Source organism: Manis pentadactyla, chromosome 8 (assembly GCF_030020395.1).
Source record: "Manis pentadactyla isolate mManPen7 chromosome 8, mManPen7.hap1, whole genome shotgun sequence".
Taxonomy (NCBI): Eukaryota; Metazoa; Chordata; class Mammalia; order Pholidota; family Manidae; genus Manis; species Manis pentadactyla.
Genome location: NC_080026.1, coordinates 96,528,351 through 96,550,496, shown reverse-complemented (window position 1 = coordinate 96,550,496; position 22,146 = coordinate 96,528,351). Strand labels below are relative to the sequence as shown.

The 22,146-nt window shown below is 37.6% G+C and overlaps 1 protein-coding gene across 4 annotated transcripts in view; it reads right to left on the bottom strand.

Moving 5' to 3' along the window:
* ADK (adenosine kinase) overlaps positions 1 to 22,146 on the bottom strand; it is a 577,911-nt gene that overhangs the window by 507,658 nt on the left and 48,107 nt on the right. For all 4 annotated transcript variants that reach the window (XM_036928604.2, XM_036928605.2, XM_036928602.2 and 1 more), the window contains exon 2: positions 9,794 to 9,868. In XM_036928604.2, the coding sequence (XP_036784499.1) occupies positions 9,794 to 9,868 (75 nt within the window). The remainder of the gene's footprint in view (positions 1 to 9,793; positions 9,869 to 22,146) is intronic.

The following is a 22,146-nucleotide window of genomic DNA, read 5'->3' as shown; positions in this document are numbered from 1 at the left end:
CATCCATACGCTGCTTACAAGAGACTCACCTCAAACCCAAAGACATGCACAGACTGAAAGTCAAGGGATGGAAAAAGATATTTCAAGCAAACAACAGAGAGAAGAAAGCAGGTGTTGCAATTCTGATATCAGACAAAACAGACTTCAAAATAAAGAAAGTAACAAAAGACAAAGAAGGACATTACATAATGATAAAGGGCTCAGTTCATCAAGAGGATATAACCATTATAAATATATATGCACCCAATACAGGAGCACCAACATACCTGAAACAAATATTAATAGAACTAAAGGAGGAAATAGAATGCAATGCATTCATTCTAGGAGACTTCAACACACCACTCACTCCAAAGGACAGATCCACCAGACAGAAAATAAGTAAGGACACAGAGGCACTGAACAACACACTAGAACAGATGGACCTAATAGACATCTACAGAACTCTACATCCAAAAGCAACAGGATACACATTCTTCTCAAGTGCACATGGAACATTCTCCAGAATAGACCACATACTAGGAGACAAAAAGAGCCTCAGTAAATTCCAAAAGATTGAAACCCTACCAACCAACTTTTCAGACCACAAAGGCATTAAACTAGAAATAAACTGTTCAAAGAAAGCAAAAAGGCTCACAAACACATGGAGGCTAAACAACACGCTCCTAAATAATCAATGGATCAATGACCAAATCAAAATGGAGATCCAGCAATATATGGAAACAAATGACAACAACAACACTAAGCCCCAACTTCTGTGGCACGCAGCAAAAGCAGTCTTAAGAGGAAAGTATATAGCAATCCAAGCATATTTAAAAAAGGAAGAGCAATCCCAAATGAACGGTCTAATGTCACAACTATCGAAATTGGAAAAAGAAGAACAAATGAGCCCTAAGGTCAGCAGAAGGAGGGACATAATAAAGATCAGAGAAGAAATAAATAAAATTGAGAAGAATAAAACAATAGCAAAAATCAATGAAACCAAGAGCTGGTTCTTCGAGAAAATAAACAAAATAGATAAGCCTCTAGCCAGACTTATTAAGAGGAAAAGAGAGTCAACACAAATCAACAGTATCAGAAATGAGAAAGGAAAAATCACGACGGATCCCACAGAAATACAAAGAATTATTAGAGACTACTATGAAAACCTATATGCTAACAAGCTGGGAAACCTAGGAGAAATGGACAACTTCCTAGAAAAATACAACCTTCCAAGACTGACCCAAAAAGAAACAGAAAATCTAAACAGACCAATTACCAGCAACAAAATTGAAGCGGTAATCAAAAAACTACCAAAGAACAAAACCCCTGGGCCAGATGGATTTACCTCGGAATTTTATCAGACATACAGGGAAGACATAATACCCATTCTCCTTAAAGTTTTCCAAGAAATAGAAGAGGAGGGGATACTCCCAAACTCATTCTATGAAGCTAACATCACCCTAATACCAAAACCAGGCAAAGACACCACCAAAAAAGAAAACTACAGACCAATATCCCTGATGAACGTAGACGCAAAAATACTCAACAAAATTTTAGCAAACCGAATTCAAAAATACATCAAAACCATCATACACCATGACCAAGTGGGATTCATCCCAGGGATGCAAGGATGGCACAACATTCGAAAGTCCATCAATATCATCCACCACATCAACAAAAAGAAAGACAAAAACCACATGATCATCTCCATAGATGCTGAAAAAGCATTTGACAAAGTTCAACATCCATTCATGATAAAAACTCTCAGCAAAATGGGAATAGAGGGCAAGTACCTCAACATAATAAAGGCCATCTATGAAAAACCCACAGCCAACATTATATTGAATAGCGAGAAGCTGAAAGCATTTCCGCTGAGATCGGGAACTAGACAGGGATGCCCACTCTCTCCACTGTTATTTAACATAGTACTGGAGGTCCTAGCCATGGCAATCAGACAAAACAAAAAAATACAAGGAATCCAGATTGGCAAAGAAGAACTCAAACTGTCACTATTTGCAGATGACATGATACTGTACATAAAAAACCCTAAAGACTCCACCCCAGAACTACTAGAACTGATATCGGAATACAGCAAAGTTGCAGGATACAAAATCAACACACAGAAATCTGTGGCTTTCCTATATACCAACAATGAACCAACAGAAAGAGAAATCAGGAAAACAACTCCATTCACAATTGCATCAAAAAAAATAAAATACCTAGGAATAAACCTAACCAAAGAAATGAAAGACTTATATTCTGAAAACTACAAGTCACTCTTAAAAGAAAAGGGGACACTAACAGATGGAAACGCATCCCATGCTCATGGCTAGGAAGAATTAATATCGTCAAAATGGCCATCCTGCCCAAAGCAATATACACATTTGATGCAATCCCTATGAAACTACCAGCAACATTCTTCAATGAACTGGAACAAATAATTCAAAAATACATATGGAACCACCAAAGACCCCGAATAGCCAAAGCAATCCTGAGAAAGAAGAATAAAGTAGGGGGGATCTCACTCCCCAACTTCAAGCTCTATTATAAAGCCATAGTAATCAAGACAATTTGGTACTGGCACAAGAACAGAGCCACAGACCAATGGAACAGACTAGACAATCCAGACATTAACCCAGACATATATGGTCAATTAATATTTGATAAAGGAGCCATGGACATACAATGGGGAAATGACAGTCTCTTCAACAGATGGGGCTGGCAAAACTGGACAGCTACATGTAGGAGAATGAAACTGGACCATTGTCTAACCCCATATACAAAAGTAAACTCAAAATGGATCAAAGACCTGAATGTAAGTCATGAAACCATTAAACTCTTGGAAGAAAACATAGGCACAAACCTTTTAGACATAAACATGAGTGACCTCTTCTTGAACATATCTCCCCAGGCAAGGAAAACAACAGCAAAAATGAACAAGTGGGACTATATTAAGCTGAAAAGCTTCTGTACAGCAAAAGACACCATCAATAGAACAAAAAGGAACCCTACAGTATGGGAGAATATCTTTGAAAATGACACATCCGATAAAGGCTTGACGTCCAGAATATATAAAGACCTCACACGCCTCAACAAACAAAAAACAAATGACCCAATTAAAAAATGGGCAAAGGAACTGAACAGACGGTTCTCCAAAAAAGAAATACAGATGGCCAACAGACACATGAAAAGATGCTCCACATCGCTAATTATCAGAGAAATGCAAATTAAAACTACAATTAGGTATCACCTCACACCAGTAAGGATGGCTGCCATCCAAAAGACAGAGAACAACAAATGTTGGCGAGGCTGTGGAGAAAGGGGAACCCTCCTACACTGCTGGTGGGAATGTAAACTTGTTCAACCATTGTGGAAAGCAGTATGGAGGTTCCTCAAAATGCTCAAAACAGACATACCATTTGACCCAGGAATTGCACTCCTAGGAATTTATCCTAAGAATGCAGCAATCAAGTATGAGAAAGATCAGTGCACCCCTATGTTTGTCGCAGCACTATTTACAGTAGCCAAGAATTGGAAGCAACCTAAATGTCCATCGATAGATGAATGGATAAAGAAGATGTGGTACATATACACAATGGAATACTACTCAGCCATAAGAAAAGGGCAAATCCAACCATTTGCAGCAACATGGATGGAGCTGGAGGGTATTATGCTCAGTGAAACAAGCCAAGCAGAGAAAGAGAAATACCAAATGATTTCACTCATCTGTGGAATATAAGAACAAAGGAAAAACTGAAGGAACAAAACAGCAGCAGACTCACAGAACTCAAGAATGGACTAACAGGTACCAAAGGGAAAGGGACTGGGGAGGATGGGTGGGTAGGGAGGGATAAGGGGGGGCAGAAAAAGAGGGGTATTAAGATTAGCATCCATAGCGGGGTGGGAGAAAGGGGAGGGCTGTACAACACAGAGAAGGCAAGTAGTGATTCTACAACAGTTTGCTACGCTGATGGACAGTGACTGTAAAGGAGTATATAGGGGGGACCTGGTATAGGGGAGAGCCTAGTAAACAAAGTATTCGTCATGTAAGTGTAGATTAATGATTAAAAAAAAAAAAAAAAAGCAGTTCCTATGTGGTGACCTCTAATGAGTTCTACACAATGATATAAAGGGCATATAAAAGTGTAGGCAAAGGGTCTGTTTGTGTTTATACAGAGGATCAACGCCTAATTTGGCTACCCCGAAAATGAACTAAGATACGATATGAAAAAGAACTTCCAACATCAGCACTCTCGGGAAGACTCATGACAGAAGATGATCAGCAAAAAAAAAAAACTCCAACAAAGATCCACGCACTGTCACAGGTGTAGATGCACTCATCCCACCAGTTCCTGGACTTGCCATGGGAATGATGAAGGAGATATCTAAGCTGGCCTGTGCATACAGTAAAACAAAAATTGGACTGGATCTATACTGTTGGAACTCAACCAAGAATTAGGAGAAGTGCAAATTGTAGCACTCCAAAATCTTACAACCACAGACTATTTATCTTTAAAAGAACATATGGGATATGAACAGTCCCCAGGAATGGGTTGTTCTAGTTTATCTGAATTCTCTCAGACTGTTTAAGTTCAGTCGGACAATATCCACCATATCATAGATAAGTTTTCACAAATGCCTAAGGTGCCTAACTGGTTTTCTTGGTTTCACTGGAGATGGCTGGTAATTACAGGTATGCTTTGGTTAGGTAACTATATTCCTACTATGTTAATGTGTGTGCACAATTTAATTAGTAGTTTAAAACCTATCCATGCTGAAGTTACTCTACAAGAAGATATGTCAAAGAAATAATCAATCTTCCCAGGTTTTCTTCTGCCTGCTACTTCTATAGCTTTTCTTCTTCCTACCTAATCACAACCTTTAAATAGAACTCGTGCCACATGTCGAATTTACTGAGTATCATAATTCTTCCAAGTGGTAAAGACACCTCAAGACAAATGCTGGGCATAGAAGCCACAGGGCATAAATATGCAAAGAAGTAAAAAGCTAACCTTTTCAAACAATAAGGCTTCTCTCTCACTTACCAACTTAACATTTCCCTGTATGGCCCCAGAAGATGACTGGTTAGCCAGAGACGGGTAAGATTCCTCAAGGGAGGAACAACCTAAGACAGGCACAGTCGCAGGGGGCCATCTGGTGAGAAAATGGGGAGCAGCAGAGGTGAGGCTTAGAACCTCCCCCCTCATGTTCTGAGAGAAATCTTCTGCATACATGGATGTTTATTGCCCGCGTCTAGCTCGGATTAACACATAGTCTACAGGCACACACCTGATCATCTACATTTGCTCTCTTACAACACTAAACTCTGTTTTCTACCTTTATCTCGTATCTACCTACCACTTCAGCATTTTATTAAAAATAATAATAATAGAGAAATGTGGTATCCATATATAAATCAAGTTTAAAAATCAAATGAATATTCATATTTGAACTGACTGTGTATAGTTCATAATGCATGAACAAAACCGAAAGCTTCTGTGATGACTGCCCTTGCACTGTTCACCATGTAACTTATTCACTATGTAAGAATTTGTACTCCATGTAAGAATTTGTTCGTTATGCATCAGAAGATTGGAGACTGACGAAAATTAGGCTTGGGGTGGATTAATGATTGTGCATTGAGTATTGACCCCCCTATACAGAAATTTATTGTGGTTAACAACTATTTGATCAATAAATATGAGAGATGCCCTCACAAAATATATATATATATATATATAAACACACTTCCAATTGTAAAATAAATAAGTAACCGGGATGTAATGTATAGCATAAGGAATATAGTCAAAATATTGTAACAATTTGGTATGGTGATACCTGGTACCTAGAATTATCATGTATATAAATGTTGAATCACTGTGTTGTACACCTGAAACTAATGTAATGCAATACTGTTGTCAACTACCCTTCAATTAAAAAAAAAAAAAAATTAATAGAAAAAAAAATAATAATAATAATAATAATAAAGACACCAAAAAAAAAAAAAAGTAAACATCTACAGTATCAAAAAGAATGGTAATATAAGCATTAATGGTCAAGAGGTTTCCACAAATTTTTAGAAAAAGGAGAGTGGATGAGGAACTTGATAGAGCTTTCTCTATTTATAATAACTTAAGCTCTAAGTTATTCTTTATGAGGATATATTTACCTAATAAACTTGTCATAAGACTAAACTGATACCATAAAAAGCACAACTAATACATGCTAAATAGTAATAATAATAATTTTCTCTTTATTCTTAAGTTTTCAGATGAATTCTCCATGGCCCTATTTTAGATTCAAGATATTTTAGAAACTGAAATCTCAATTGCAACTGAAAGAGGCTACATATGATAAGCAAGCCTAGTCCACCAAAAGAAGCCCAAAATTCCAGAGCAAATGGGTAAGGCATGGAGCTAAAAGTAGGCGAACTGACTTAACATCTCACAAAAACAACTTACAATTCCTAACGTAAATTAGAAGTTAGGCAAAGTAGGCAAAACAGGGGAAATAGGAGAGACAGAAGAAACTGCCTACTTAATTAAGGTACCACTAGCCCCCTTTTCCTGGCCAGTTTTAAGCAGTCAGGCTTATACCTTCAGCAAGGAAATTGGAAGACCTTTGTGTAAAGAAACTAAACAGAACTCAGAAAACAGACTTCCACATACTAATATGAGGGGTCATTCCCCCCCAAAATAAGCTTTTAGCATAATCAAGCCATAGTAAAGTCCCACCAGTAAAACACCCAACCCATGCATACCAACCTTCTAATGAGGTTTTTGAATGTGGGGTATGGGGTGTGTGGGGGGGTGTGTGGCTGTGTGTTTGAAAAAAATTTTTTTCTCTATTTATTAGTGCTCTTTAGCTATGTAAAAAACTCACCCAAAACTTGGTCAACAGTTATTACCCTACACTTTTGGAGGATCTGAAATCCAAGTGACTTAACTGACTTGATTTTTGTTCAAGCTCTCTCAGGAGGTTGCAGTAAGGAGTCAGTCAGAGCTGCAGGACTCAACAGAAGATGGAGAATCCATTTAACAGCTCACATACATGACCGTAAGTCTCATTTCCTCACCATCTATAGGCCAGAAGGCCTCCTATGTCCAGCCTCTTGGATCTGTCCATATTGTCTCCGAATATTCTCAAGACATGGCAACTAGCTTCCCCCAGAATGTGTAGTCCAAATGAAAGAGAGAAAGATAGCACAAACGAGTGAGAGGGCGCCCACAATGGAAGCCACAGCCTTCTACAACCTAATCACTAAAGCAGAATACAATCACTACTGCCATATGTCACTGGTTACATAGATCAGCCCTGGTATAATATGGGAGGGGACTACTCAAGAGAATACCAGGAGGGTATTGATCATTGGGAAGCTGGCTGTCACAGTCTGCCCTCTGGCCCCCAGATTCCTGCATCCTGTTTTCACAACCATGTGTAGTACCCTCCCACATTATACTTATTTGGTCTGTATGACCAATAGCATGTGGCAAAAATGATGGCATGTCACTTCCAAGATTACATTATTAAAAACACTATAGTTTACATCTAGGGAAAACAACTCTGTCTCAAATCACTGGCAATAGGGCAAACAGGTGCCATGTCTGTAGGACACTCAGATGCCTACAAGATGAGGAACTGAGGCCCTCAGTCCAACAGCTCTTAATAAACTGAAGCTGGTCAGTATTATGAGTGACCTTGGAAGCAAATGCTTCAGCCACAGTTGAGCCTTGAAATGACTGCCACCCTGGACAACAAACTGACTGCAACTTCTAGGAGACCCTAAGCCAAAACCACCTGGTTATGCCATACTCTCAAATTCCTAACCCTCAGAAATTGTGTGAGATACTAAATGTTATATCAAGCAAGTTTTGGGGTAATGTGTAACACAGCAATAGTAAGTATTATACAGCAATAGATTATTATAGTTTAAATAAATATTATTACACAGCAATAGATTATTGTAGTTTTAAAAACTAAAAAACAATTCAAGATTGTTACAAAAATCTTAAACTGTACAGAATGTTGAAATAAAAGTACCCACCCCAGCCAACCTAGCCCACAACTGTTAGAGTTTAGAACATATCCTTCCAGACTTTTTCTTATTCCTATGCAAGTAAATGAAATGAGCTTTTTAATATCTTACCCTTAAGTCGGAAAAGACAGCCAAAAATTACCTAACACTGCAAGATAGTCTCCATCATGAAAGAGAACGACCACAATAAACAATCAGAAGAGCAATCGACAGGAAACAGAGATAAAACAGGAAAGACAAATCTTGAAAAAACAAACAAAACCATCTATAATATGATACACAGACAAGAGAAAAACCTGAATCCATAACACAAGAATACAATGTTACGTAATAATAATAATTTACTAACACCAAGGACAATAAAATAATCCTAAAAGCTTCAATAAAGAAAAAACAGGTTATCTACAAAGGAAGGAGATACACTTGATATTGGAAGACAAGGGCACATGACTTCAAAATTCTCAAAGAAAATTCTCTACTAACCAATCAACAAGGTGTGAGAGGAAAATAAATTTTTTAAGATCATCAGACATAAATAAGACATCATCAAAGAATATTCTATCCATGTACTCAGACACTCTTTCTCTTAGGAAGCTACTTATGCTACACATACACACACCGGAAACCAACAAAGAAGATATGAGATACAGAAACAAGAGATCCTAAACAGGAGAAAATCAAAAGGAAGTTCTGGAAGACTGTTATTAAAAAAAAATACATTCTAACAACACAACCAGTTCAGTTTGGAGCACAAACATGGAGAATTCTAGAAGGGAGGTCACCAGAGGAAAAGCGGTTGACAGACTTACCAAAATCAAGGAGTGGGAGGAGGAGAGAGAAGAGGTTAATAGGCACATAACACAGACTTCATAGAATGGTCTGAAAATTTGAATAAGGGTATAGGATATGGTGCAAATGGACAAAGAATACAGTAAGTAACTGCAAGAGAACCAACAAGTTTTACAAGTATTCATTAATCCACAATTTTGTTCACAATGATTACTGATTTGTTTTATTGCAATACCATGAAAATGAAGAAGAAGAAATGGTGGTAGGTGAAAGAGAGAGCTAACTCCTTAGCTATCATAGTATGAATTAAAACATAATATCTAAAATGGACAAACTAAGAAATAGTTACAGATACAGACCTCAGATAGCCCCTAAGCTTGGGACTGCTAAGGTGGTATACATGAGAAATTAAACTTCAATTTACCTAGTCTCACAGTAAACATGCAGAAATGTACAGAGTTTTTTTAATCAGTCACTAGAACCTGGCCAGGAAGAAGGTGAGTAACCAGATACTCTTAAACAACTAAAAAAAACATCAAGAGAGACTATAAAAATTCTGGCAAGAAAGGCAAAAGCAAAGTTCTCAGGTCATATTTGTGGCATTTGAATTATGTCCTGCATATTCTTCTTATCTTCTCTAATACAGTTTCTTCTATCATTAATGTTATGGTACCATTACACATGTGGTTGATAGTACTTTAAAAATCAAGGAATTAAATCATTATGTAAATCACATATCTCTCTTCCTTGCAAAGAATAAAAAATAAATTTTAAGTGAAAATAGCAATAGGAATGGACAAATATACTAAATTTTCCAAGGGAAAACTGTGGTCACTTACTCAATATATAATGACAATGCACTTGCTATTAACACGTTTAAATTGCCTGAGTTTTCCTCAAATTGAAGGTGTTAGTAAATCCAATTCTAAAGTTTTCATCAGTTTTTCTTTAGATATCAGTTTCACAAAGTACACAGAATTTAATACTTACTTATCAAGGAAATCTTTATCCACTACAGCAGTGATGTCAAGAAGGGGATTTCCCATTCCAAAGAGAGTATTTTCACTAAAAAAGAGACAGACAAAATACCAGCACAAGTTAGAAATACTACTGAAAGTAAGTTGATGTGTAAAATGCAAACAAATTATAAAAATAAGTATCTTCACTTTACCTTGAAAATAAACCTAACATACTTGTTTATTAAACCTTTGATTTGCCTGTTACATGTAGGACATCTTAGAGGCAGCACAAAGTCATTTAGAAAGAATGACTTTTAAATGGGATGGAATAAAATATAACAAAAGAAGAAATGAGGTCATGTGATTTTTTTCCCATAATATTCAATAGCTAATGACTGAAGCTAATTAATTTCAATGTTCTTTTTAAAAGGTCTACCACAACAAAGTTCAATACTCAACAATATTGATATTGTTAACTAACTCTCTCTAGCTAGTAAGATACCCAATTACTGAGGGTTATTAGGGAGCAGGCAGCAAGTCCTAGAGGAGTGCAGACACAAACCCTACCCTTGACAAACTGTTTATGACTATAGTTGGGGCCTTTGCAATTGGTAGCAAAGGTTGTGCAATTTTCAATTACATTTAACAGACTTTGAGGAAGTCTGTTTTCCATAACTGATCAAAATATGGCTCAAAACAAAGGTTAAAAACAGAACTCCTCAAGTGGGTGGGTCCAACAGACAGCAAGAAATGGACTAGTGGCCATGGTTGGGTCAGCCTCAATGGGAGTCATTTTTCTAGTTTATTCAATAAAATATGCCTGTATAATTTCCCATTGGCTCCAGTTTGCTGAAGATCTGTTCTAGTTGCCTCCAAACCAGTTTGCTATCTTCACCACTTGGAGACTATGAGTAGTATCATTAGGATCAGTAAACCAGAGTTGAAGAGAAGGAGGTATATCCCACAATTACAGTCTATAATAATTTAGATGACTGAATTACAGTGTCTTATTAAAACCACAGACTGGAGAACTACAGTTGAATATATAATAAAGAGACATTGGTCCCTTTTTCTACTTAAAGATGGATGGGGGAGGATTAGAGGATAACACATTTATTCAAATTTAAGTTGCATTTATGATCAACATACAAGTCTTATATAAAAAGAAAATAAATGCTTAGAAGATGAAGGATCAGCAGGCAGATACAGTAAGACTTAACCATTTCATTAGGGACTTCTCTGTCTCATCTGTGTATTGTTACTCAAAAACAGAAGCTCCTAGAACCTGTTTAAAAAGATAAGCATTTGGACAAAATGTTACTGGGTTACTTGGTTGTTTCTTTTTATTCACCTTTCTTAAGTGTCCGGTTTAATATACCCAATCATGTAACCACCCGCATAATCAATGAAACACCTCAACCACCACAAAAAAAAGTGTCCTGCTGTCCCATGTCAATCTCTCTACCCCCAACTGGTCCCCTCTTTGGTTCAAGAACTATAATAGTGACACTTCTTTTTAAGGAGTCAATCCTTTGAAGATCTCCTGCATTCCCAAAATAGTTTAGTACACTCCATTTGAAAATTTAGTAAAGACAGCATTACTAAATTAATGTATCCTCTCTCTGGGCCAACGGTTTTTATGGTCAAATAAGTATGAGGGAAAGATGAGCACAATGAATCACGGTAACCACGTTTAAACTCATATCCCTAAACTTATTTGTCCAGCAAAACTTTTTTCTTGAATGTAAATGACAAAAATACATTTACACAAAGAACAAGAATATACTGGGATTGAACTGCTCAAATTTAAGGCTGGAAATAATGTTTTATGAATTATTAAGAATAATCATTGGGAAAAAATTTACCAGTAACTCTTCTTTTATTATTTGTTGTTAACAAAATAAGTACATAATAATTACAAGGTTCAGTTAGGGTAATTTAAAGCCATTCTTATAATAAACTAGAATTGTGTGCTTGTCATCTGTTACTTACCATCCTCCTTCTTTCACCCCTCTTTCCTCACTCGAGATCTGGGTGGAATTGATCCACCCCAGTTCAGGGGTCTGATTGGCTTAACTCTGGGGTAGAGCAAAGCCTAAGCTAATCAGTCACAGCCACAATATACTTCTCTAGACTTAGTGATCAAAGATAGGCATGTAACCTAAGCCAAAAAAGATTTTTTTCTAGGAATGTTCAGAGACAGAACATCTTCCTTCTTAATACATATAAATGCAGAAGGTACTGGCAGCCTGAAGCATCTCAAGGTCCCAAGGTGGCTGGGATAAATCTGACACCACCAGAAGGCATAATGGAAAAACCACAAAAAAACTGGGCCATTAAGTTGCCGGATCACTAAATTAAGCTTTACCTGAAACCTACGCCCTCTTTGGACTTTTTAAGCACATATAGGTTAATAATTCTGTTTATTCCAATTCAGGATGGTTTTCTATTACATGTAAATTGTCATATTTCATTTCACAAATCTGCTTTATTTCTGTAATGCAATTCAGAGCTTCCAGGTTGGTGAATATGTGGAGAGCTGGGAAAAATGGCTCACGCACAGAGCATGGCAGCTCCCATCCCTTCCCACATACTTTGTCATATGTATCTCTTACATTTGGCTTTTCCTGAGTTATATCCTTTTACAATGTTGTAATATAGACAAAGTTAATATTTGTCTTCTGAATCTTTATTTTACTAATTTAAGTTCTACTGAGGTTAAAGTCTTTAATTTATTAATTCTCAAACAGATTTCTTGGTTCCCTTTTCTTCCCTTTGTGGGGAGGGTTATGTGAGTTTTGCCATCATAAAAATACAGAGCTTGAAAAAATGTGTTCAGCCAACACTTGACATTTTGTTTGCATACCTCCAATAAATGGTAATATTAGTTTCATACACTTAAATTCCTTCTTATTCATACATATAGGCTGCTTTGTGTCTTAACTTACAAAGTTATTTCTAATTCTTTGAGTTGTATACCTATAGACTACTTCCCCAAGAATAACTCAACAAATATATTTGAAAATACAAATTAAAAATTTAACATAAACCTTAAAAACTAATAATAATAAATTAAGATGGTGTAGAAGCTTCCTAAGTAGTGAATACATCTGATGCTGGGAGGGTGGCACACCTAGAGAGGGCAGGGAAGCTTTGTGCCCCAATTCCTACACCTTTCTGTGATACTGGGATTTATGATAAGAAATATATATTCAGACTTCATTTAGTTCCTGATTTCTGGCACAGAGCTCCTTGGAATTCTGTAAGTGAGGAAAGAGATAAAGGTGTCTTTTTTTTTTTTTTTAATCCTTTTTCTTTATTCTCCAATTTTTTTAAAAATATAACAGATTAGTTGGCCTAACATGGAAAGCAATCCAAAGTTAAGTTGTTGTTTTTTTTCTAGAGAAGAAAGAATTCTTAATGGGAAAGCAGGACAGATGATCCAGGGAGAAGCCTAGTGTGACACGCAGGCCACTCTGAGGGTAGAGGACAGACCAGGCTCTTTAACAAGGTCAAATAATAAGGTCCAACCAGGCAATCAGAGGATTAGAACTTTCAAGTACCAAGCTCCAGGGAGGGAATAGGGGCTGGAGACTGAGTTCAATCACTAATGGCTAATGATTTAATCAAGTGTATCAATGTAATGAAGCCTCCATAAAAACCTAAAAGGATAGCGTTAAGAGCTTCCAGGTTGGTGAACATGTGGAGAGCTGGGAAAAATGGCTCACACACAGAGCATGGCAGCTCCCATCCCTTCCCACATACTTTGTCCTATGTATCTCTTACATTTGACTTTTCCTGAGTTATATCCTTTTACAATGTTGAAATAAATTTCTAGGCCCAAGGTGGAGCCACTTCTGCCCAGGGTACCCCATCTGCAAACCAAACTTTCATGTTCCTATAATGGTCCAGTTGACCAGAAATACACTATCTGCCGTATATTCAGTCAGCTAGTCTCCAGATGTCAACTGTATACTCCATACTTATTTCCTTGCTGCTTCACCTTTCTAAACAAAGTCAGATAGACAACCCCCATCATGCTGTTTCCCCACTGCCCCTTCTAACAATCTATTAAAGGTCAACCTTGCTCAAAACCCCACTGCTTGTGAAGTGCTGGACTCCCCAATCCATGCATTGTTTTCCCTTGAATGAAGAACATCAAACTCAATATTAAATGGTTTTAGTTTTGTCATTTGATAATAACAAACCAGTAACCTAGTAAGTAAATTCTAGTAAGTAAAAAGAATGGGGTCATGGGGAATCTATAGTCAGTTAGTCAGTTAGTCAGAAGCACAGGGGAAAACCTGGACTTGTGACTGGCATCTGAAGTGGGAGAGGAAGCAGTTTTGTGGGACTAAAGAATCTCCAGGTAGATGATGTCAGAATTTAATTAACTGCTTGGTAGTATTGAAAAATCCACGTACTGAACCTGCCCTATGCATCTCTTCCATTTGGCTATTTCTGAGTTGTAGCCTTTATAACAAATGGGTGAACTTTTTTTTTAAATGGCATCTTAAGCTAGGATCTCCCAAAAGCAGAGCCTGACAGAGCCTTATAAGCACAGAATTTATTTGAAAAGTGATTCCACAAGGCAGGAGTGATGAATTAGGCAGTGAAACAAGGAAGAAAAGCCTATAAATATGTGTTATTGAGTTGGCCATGACTACAGATGAAATTGTTCAATTCCACCTCTACCAGTGACTGTTGCTCAAAATTTTCAGAAAGGCTTATGATATGTGATTCAGAGTGCCTTGTCTAAAGGACAAAAGAGGAAGAATTTATACAGTGAATTTATACACTGCAAGAAGTGCACTGATGAGAGATGCTGTCAGGTTGCAATTGTCCGAAGCCAGTGTGGAACCTGCTGCAGCAACAGTGCCTAGTATAAGAGGTGGGAACAACAGAATTTCAAGTAGCACTTAGGTGGTATTTTCATACAGTAACAAATACTATACAATTATTTCCAAAAGCAGATGACTTTACTCATGTCACATTTTCTTCTCCATCGTTGTACATAACTAGAAACTATTATATGACAATTCTAATATGACAAATTAACTCTGCTAAAAACACTTAATTCTTTAAAATGACTAATTTCTTAAATACAGATGAACTAGTGGCCAGGCCAGTATATATATGTATTACTTTTCTTAAATGATAAAGATACTGTATAAGTAAGCATTTATTTTTATCTTGTTCTACTAGATGTGAACAAGATAGGGCTCTGATCTATGGCCAAAAACAATGACTGCCCCATACTGAGATTAGTATTTTGCTTTAAATGTTAGCAATGTCTTTTTCCTGGAATGGAGGCTAGGATGAAAGATTCTGAACGACCTTTTTTTGATCAGTAACTTTTAAATGTCTCCTAATTCAGGCTCCCAGCCAACATAAACCTAAACTACAATTATTATTTTATTGGACAGCTAGCAAATTTTATGTACTGACATAAATACTAGAGTAAAAGTTCCTGAGAAAAATTTGCCTTGGCTATTGATATATTAATGTTCATTAGCCCTCTGCCCAGCAAAAATGTTTAGTTACACTATGGTGTCAGAATAAATACACATAATGAATGTTCTGAACTATTACACCAATCACCCTCTCTTTAAATCCAGAAACCTCGCCAGAAATCTCAGCTTCATATATGATTCCTCTCTCTCCATCAACAAGCATCATCTTACTAGTAACTAGATCTTCTTGGTTTTATCAAGAAGTTCTTATGCAGGAACCCTGTAATATTCCACTGGCACTGCTTTCAACTAGGCCCTCTACAGACTTTGCCTAAATTCTACATCGCTGCTAAAATTTTTAGCCACAATAAATCCTGTATAATATCTCCAGAATTATATTATCTAAGCAAATTTGACTATGGTCTTTTTCTACTTAAAATCAGCCTAGCTCCCAATTACGTACAGGATAAAGTTCAAAAGCCTTAGCTTTTTTAATATAAAGGACATTGAACCTAGCTGAAACCTACCACCTTTCATCAAATCTAAGATGCCATTAATCATAAGATACATTCCAATTTCTCATGGTGATGACAAAACCCACTCAATTGCAAGATGCATTCTAAATTCAGAGCATACCGAAATAATTGAAATACAGTGCCTACTTTACCTCTTACCATTCTGAAGCATACAATCTATTTTCTAATCATAATATCCCACTATTACCTGAAAAAGTCTGACTATAAAGTCCTTCCCCTATTTCTTTTCTTAGAAAACCCCCATTCATCTTTTTAAAATTTCTTATATGCCACCTCTCTTGGGAAACCTTCTCTGCTCAACTCGTACTCAAGGGTTCTCAAGTAAGAACAGCTGGATCTGCCCCCTGCATAACTCCAGAAGATGCTGTCCACAATGTGGAATAATAGCTCCTGGAGTTGTGTCTGTTGCCCTTCTTCCCAAAGTTTTATTTATTCTCTCCCCCGGGGTTTTGTAAGTTCTTTGATGAACTTTTTAATTGATTTAGGTGTTCCTTTGTACTTTATCTCAATCAACTGATCTCAATAAGCTAGACGTAAAGGGTAAAGATTTTTTTTAACTTTAATTACATTTGTATTCTCAATTACTAGCCTAAGATAATCAACAAGGCTTTCAGCAATCTTGCAATTCTAAGTTCTGACCTTTTCTGTCAAAGAAACTTCTGCTTCTCTCAGGCTCCCCTAGATAAGGGCAGGGTAAAGGTAGATTATAAAGGTACTTAGCATCAAAGGTAAAAAGACAGAAAACTTATTCAAGATAGGTTGTGAAAAGTTAAAAATGAATATTGCACTTCCTACAGCAATTATTAAGTGATAATACAATAATGTATAGCTAAAAAATCCAACAGAGGATATAAATTGAAAAATGAAATATATTCAACTTAGAAAAAAAAGAACATACAGGATAAAGGAAAAAAGACAGTTTACTTACCAACCATATTAGTAAATGTAAATGGATTCAACATTCCAATTAAAAGGTAAAGATTATCACACTAGATTTAAAAAGCCAAATTAAATGCTATTTACTAGAGATACACTTTAAATATAAGGACATACAGTGTTCGAAAATAGAAGATTGGATAAAAAGATACACCATGCAAACACTAAATCATAAGAAACCTGAAGTGGCTATTTTAATATCAGACAAGGCAGACTTTAAAACAAGGAGTATCTCCAGATAAAAAAAGATTTCATAAAAATAGGTCACTTCATCAAGAAAAGAAAATAAATGGCTTCAAAATACCAAAAAAAAAAGAGAAACTAAAGTAATAAGCAAACACACAATCTTAATTTTAATACCCTTCTTTCAGTAGCTGGTAAAACAGACACAAGAGTAATAAATAAGGAATGGCACTATTGGCTATTACCCTAGAAAAGCAAAAACTTAAGTTCACAAAGAAACCTGTACACAAATGTTCATAACAGCTTTATTTGTAATAGTGAAAAGCTGGAAACAATTCCAATGTCCTTCAATAGGTAACTAAGTAAACAAACTGATATTATCTGTACAGTGGACAATATTCAGCAATGAAAGGAATTAACTATGACACAACTCAGATGGATCTCAAAGGCATTATGGACAGTGAAAATAAAAGCCATATCTATGTGCTACATACTATATAATTCCACTTGTTATATAAGTGAGAGTGTTATAATTCTCAAAATGAAAAAATTACATTGATGGAGAACAGATCAGCAGTTGCCAGGGGTTAAGATTGGAAGGCCTGGGGGGTCACCATAAAGGAATAACACAAAAGAGTTTCTTTGTGGGGTTACAACAGCTTAGTACCATAATTGTGTCGATGGTTACACAAATCTGGACATGATAAAATTTTATGGAAATATATACCATCAACACATCAATTTAAAAAGGTATATGCAAAAACTGGTGAAATTCTAATAACATTTGTAGTTAACTTACTAGAAGTATACAAACATCAATTTTCTGGTTTTGGTAATATACCATGGTTATATAAGATTTATCGTTGTGGAAAGGAAAGTGAAGAGTGCACAGAAACTCTCTGTACTATTTTCATCTCTTGTGAATCTTAAAGTATTTCAAAAGAAAGGATATTAAAAAATGTTTAAAAAACAATTACAATGACATCACCAGGGAAACAGAATAAGGGCCTCCAAAAATTCTCTTTCATTAAAACAGCAAAAATACTAGCAAAAATTGCCAAAATCAATTTTTTCAAAACTCTAAATGTTAACCATACTCTAATATTAACTCAAAATATTAACCTGCAAAGATCCAAAAAGCATTTATTTATTTTTAAATGGCTGAATCTCAGTAAAAATAGCAAGCTTTGTGGCGTTTTAACTTGCGCCATTCCCACCCCACTCTCCCCAGCTCAATGATAGCCTTAAAGAGGAACAGCCACCAACAGAGTGGAAACCATGAGTCTACTAGCTACTGGACGGGTCAGAACAGTACTGAAGCTCTTTAAAAGCCACACTTTCAAAGAACTGCTATTTGAGCTTAGTGGCAGGCCCCTGAAAAACCTCACTGCCAAGGCTTCTCATTATTAGACCTCAGAGCTAGCCCAGTGCTAAATCTTTTCCCCAAGGAACATTTGTCAAAAACAATCAGCTGCAATTGTTTAACATTCCAGCATTTGAAGCAGTTAGGACAAAAAACAAGCTAACCAAAAAACATAAAAGGAAAAGTGGGCACATCTGAGGTGTCCATAAGGGGTTTTGAAAAATTCTGAATATTCCTTGGAATCTGAAAGTCCACTTGCATGTGCCCAGGGCTGGGGGCATGCTCAAGAAAGATCTGAAGAGATCCCAAACTATCACCTCTGAGCATGAGACTCTGTACAAGCAGGAAATGAAGTCTAGTGCAGAGTTGTAAGCCTAGCTGAGTGCTGAAGATATGTCTCAACAAGCACACACAGCCTCTCAACAAAGACCAGGAGACAACAGCAAGTATTGACAAGAGTGTAGAAAAAATGGGATCCTCATACATTGCTGCTGGAAATGTAAAATGATGCAGTCAGCTTCAAAAAAAGTCTGGCAGTTCTTCAAAAAGTAAATGTAAAATTACCATATGACCCAGCAATTCCACTTACATGCAATAGAGATTGACTTTGAAAATATACTCAGTGAAAGAAGCCAGACACAAAAGCCCAAATATTATGATTCCCCACTTATGAAATGTCTAGAATATTGCAAATTCACAAAGACAAAGCAGATTCCTGATTGCCAAGGGATGTGCAGGGGAAATGGAAAGTGATAGCTAACAGGTATGAGGTTCCATTTTGGGGTGATAAAAATGTTCTGGAATTAGATGGTGGTGACAGTTGTACAACTCTGTACATATACTAAAACCACTGAGCTATACAGTTTAAAATGGTAGATTTTAGGTATGTATATTATTTCTCAATTAAATAATAATAAAACAAAACAAACTATTTGACCTAATCGACATTCATAGAACACTACACATAACAACTGCAATACTGTTCATTTATTTAATGAAAGATGTGTAAAACATCTACACTGAAAACTTCATAATATTGCTGAGGAAATTAAAGACTTTCAAACACACACAGCATTCACCAAAACAGACCAAAAGCTGGACCATAAAACTAATCTAACTAATCCCTGTTGATTTCAAAGTACTGAAATCATAAACAATAGATTTTCTGTATAATACAAATATGTTTACAGTGTATAAACAACGTATTCTCTAAGCATCACAGAATTCAATTAAAAATAAAATTTTAAATATAACTTAAAAATCCCCAAATATTTAGAAGTTAAACAATAAGATAAATGATCTACGAATAAGAGAAGTCACAATAGAAATTCGAAAATAATTTGAACTGAACACACATCAATTTTGTACGATGTAGTTAAATTAAGTGATTAGAAAGGAACATTTTATACATAAAATGCATGCATTAGAAAGGAAAGGTTTAAAATTAATTATTTAAACTTCTAACTCAAACTAGAAAAAGAGTACATTACACTCAAGAGTAAAAGCAATAAAAATGACTATAAAAGACTCACTATATAGGTGATTCAAGATGGCGTTGTGAGAGGTGAGACAGAGAACTCCTCCCAAACCACAAATAGTAGGAAAATATAGTTAATTAATACAAATAACTCTAAAACAGCAACAGGAAAGAAGGCTGAACCACACTGCATACAGACATCACAAACAGAGCAGACCTCACGAAACAGAGTTAACGGACCAAAGCCTTGACCCAGGGGGACACAAGCCCTTGCCGCACCCCAGCTCACAGGTGGGAGGAAGAGAAATGGGGCTGGGAGGGGGTGGAAGCCTGGGACTGCTGAAAATCTAGTCCTGGAGATCTGCTTTGCAAGCAAAAACCTACACTGTGTGGTGCTCTGGAGGTTGGGGAGCTGGGACAGGCAGAGTGCCTGAGAGACTGACAATCCAGCCGTTTCTGGAGGATGGGATCCACACCTTGCCACTCTGTGACAGAGGAAAGGGAGGTGGTCTGAGAGGCTCCCTAGAAGCAAGAGGGCTGCTGAAGGGGCGGGGTTTCCAAGGGAGCTTGCTGCATGGGAGAAGGGAGAGCTGGACATGGTTGTCTGAGTGGGCTCTACCCAGCAGGTTGGGAACTTTGAGGAGTTTCAGGTGCTCCATTCCCCTGGCTGGCTGTTCAGCTCCGAGGCCCCCCCCCACTGTGACATGCAGCGTGCGGAGCCTTCCTCCTGGCCTGACAACTCTGGTTCACAAACCAGCAGTCACTGAGCTGGCATCAGGCCAGCCAGAGGGAGGCCCAGCCTACAACACCTAGTGACACTGAGCACAGAGGCTTACACCTGTGTGCTTGGCCCACTGGCTCTGACACTGAAGACAGGTACCGCAGACGGGAATCAGAAAACACATCTTTCCTCCCCACAGGCACCAGCTCCGCTCCCCAATGACCCTGAGCCTCACTCTAGGGGCTGAGCAGCTCCAGAGACTGGAGCTTCAGGGCACTGGAGGGCACCACATAGAAATATGAAACATCAAAAGAAACCGGTTTAGACCAAAATCTCACAAACCCCAGAAAAAGGGCCAAATGAAACTGAACTCAAAAATCTTCCTGAAAGAGAGTTCAAAATAAAAATCATAAACATGCTTATAGAGGTACAGAAAAATATTCAAGAACTCAGGAACAAATTTAAGACGGAGATTCAGTCATTAAGAAATTCCATATCTGAAATGAAACATACAATGGAGGGATTTAAAAGCAAATTATATGTAGTAGAAGACACAGTAAATGGAATACAAATTAAGAGAAGAGGAACACAAAGAAGCTGAAGCACAGAGAGAGAAAAAAATCTCTAAGAATGAAAGAGTATTAAAAGAACTGCATGATCAACCCAATCAGAACAATATTCACATTATAGGGATACCAGAGAAGAAGAGAGAGAAAAAGGATAGAAAGTGTCATTGAGGGGAGAGAGATTAAAGATGGCGGCACAAGAGGAGAGACAGAGGCTTCCTCCTAAAACCACATATAATATGAAAATATAATTAATACAACTGATCCTGAAAGAGCAACAGGAAAGAGGGCTGCATCAGACTGCATACACCTGGAGAAAAGAGCAGACCTCACAGAGCAGGATAACATACCAAAGCTGTGGCCCAGCAGGACCCAAGCCCTTCCCCCACCTCAGCTCACTGGCTGGAGGAAGAGAAACAGAACAGGGAGGGAGTGGAAGGCCTGGGACTGCTGAATACCAAGCTCCGGAGATCTGCTCTGGGGGCACAAACCTACATTTCAAAGTGCTCTCATGATACTCTTGTAATTAGGGGATTGGAAAGCTAAGACAGGCAGAATTCCTGGGGAGAATGAGATTTCAGCTGCTTGTGGAAAGCAGGGATCCATAACCATCTGCTCTGGGACAAAAGAAAGGCAGGCAGTCTGACAGACTTCCTAACAAGGAAGCCCTTAGCAAGAGGGCTGCTAAAGGGGCAGGAATTGCACAGAACTTACTGCTCGGGAGAAAGGTCAGGTAGACAAAATTGTTTGGGTGCACTCTGCCCAGCAAGCTGGGAGCTTTCATGATTTCCAGGTGCTCCAGCTCCCTGGCTGGCTACACACCTCCAAGGACCCCCTCCATGATAGGCAGCCTACTGCACCTTTTTCTCCCGCCAGCCCCAACTGGCTTGCCAACCAGCAAACGCTACCCTGGTGTTAGACCAGCCAGAGGGAAGAACTGTCTACAGCAACTACAAATGCAAAGTATAGAGGCTCACAACTGTGTGTTCGGACCACAAGTTCAGGCAGTGGAGACACGCATAGTAGCCAAGAAGCAGGAAACAGCTCTTTCCTCCCCACAGGCACCAATACCACTCCCCTGCAACCCCTGACATTGCTTCAGGGACTGAGCAGATCCAGAGAGTAGACCTTCTGGGCACTAGAGGGCTC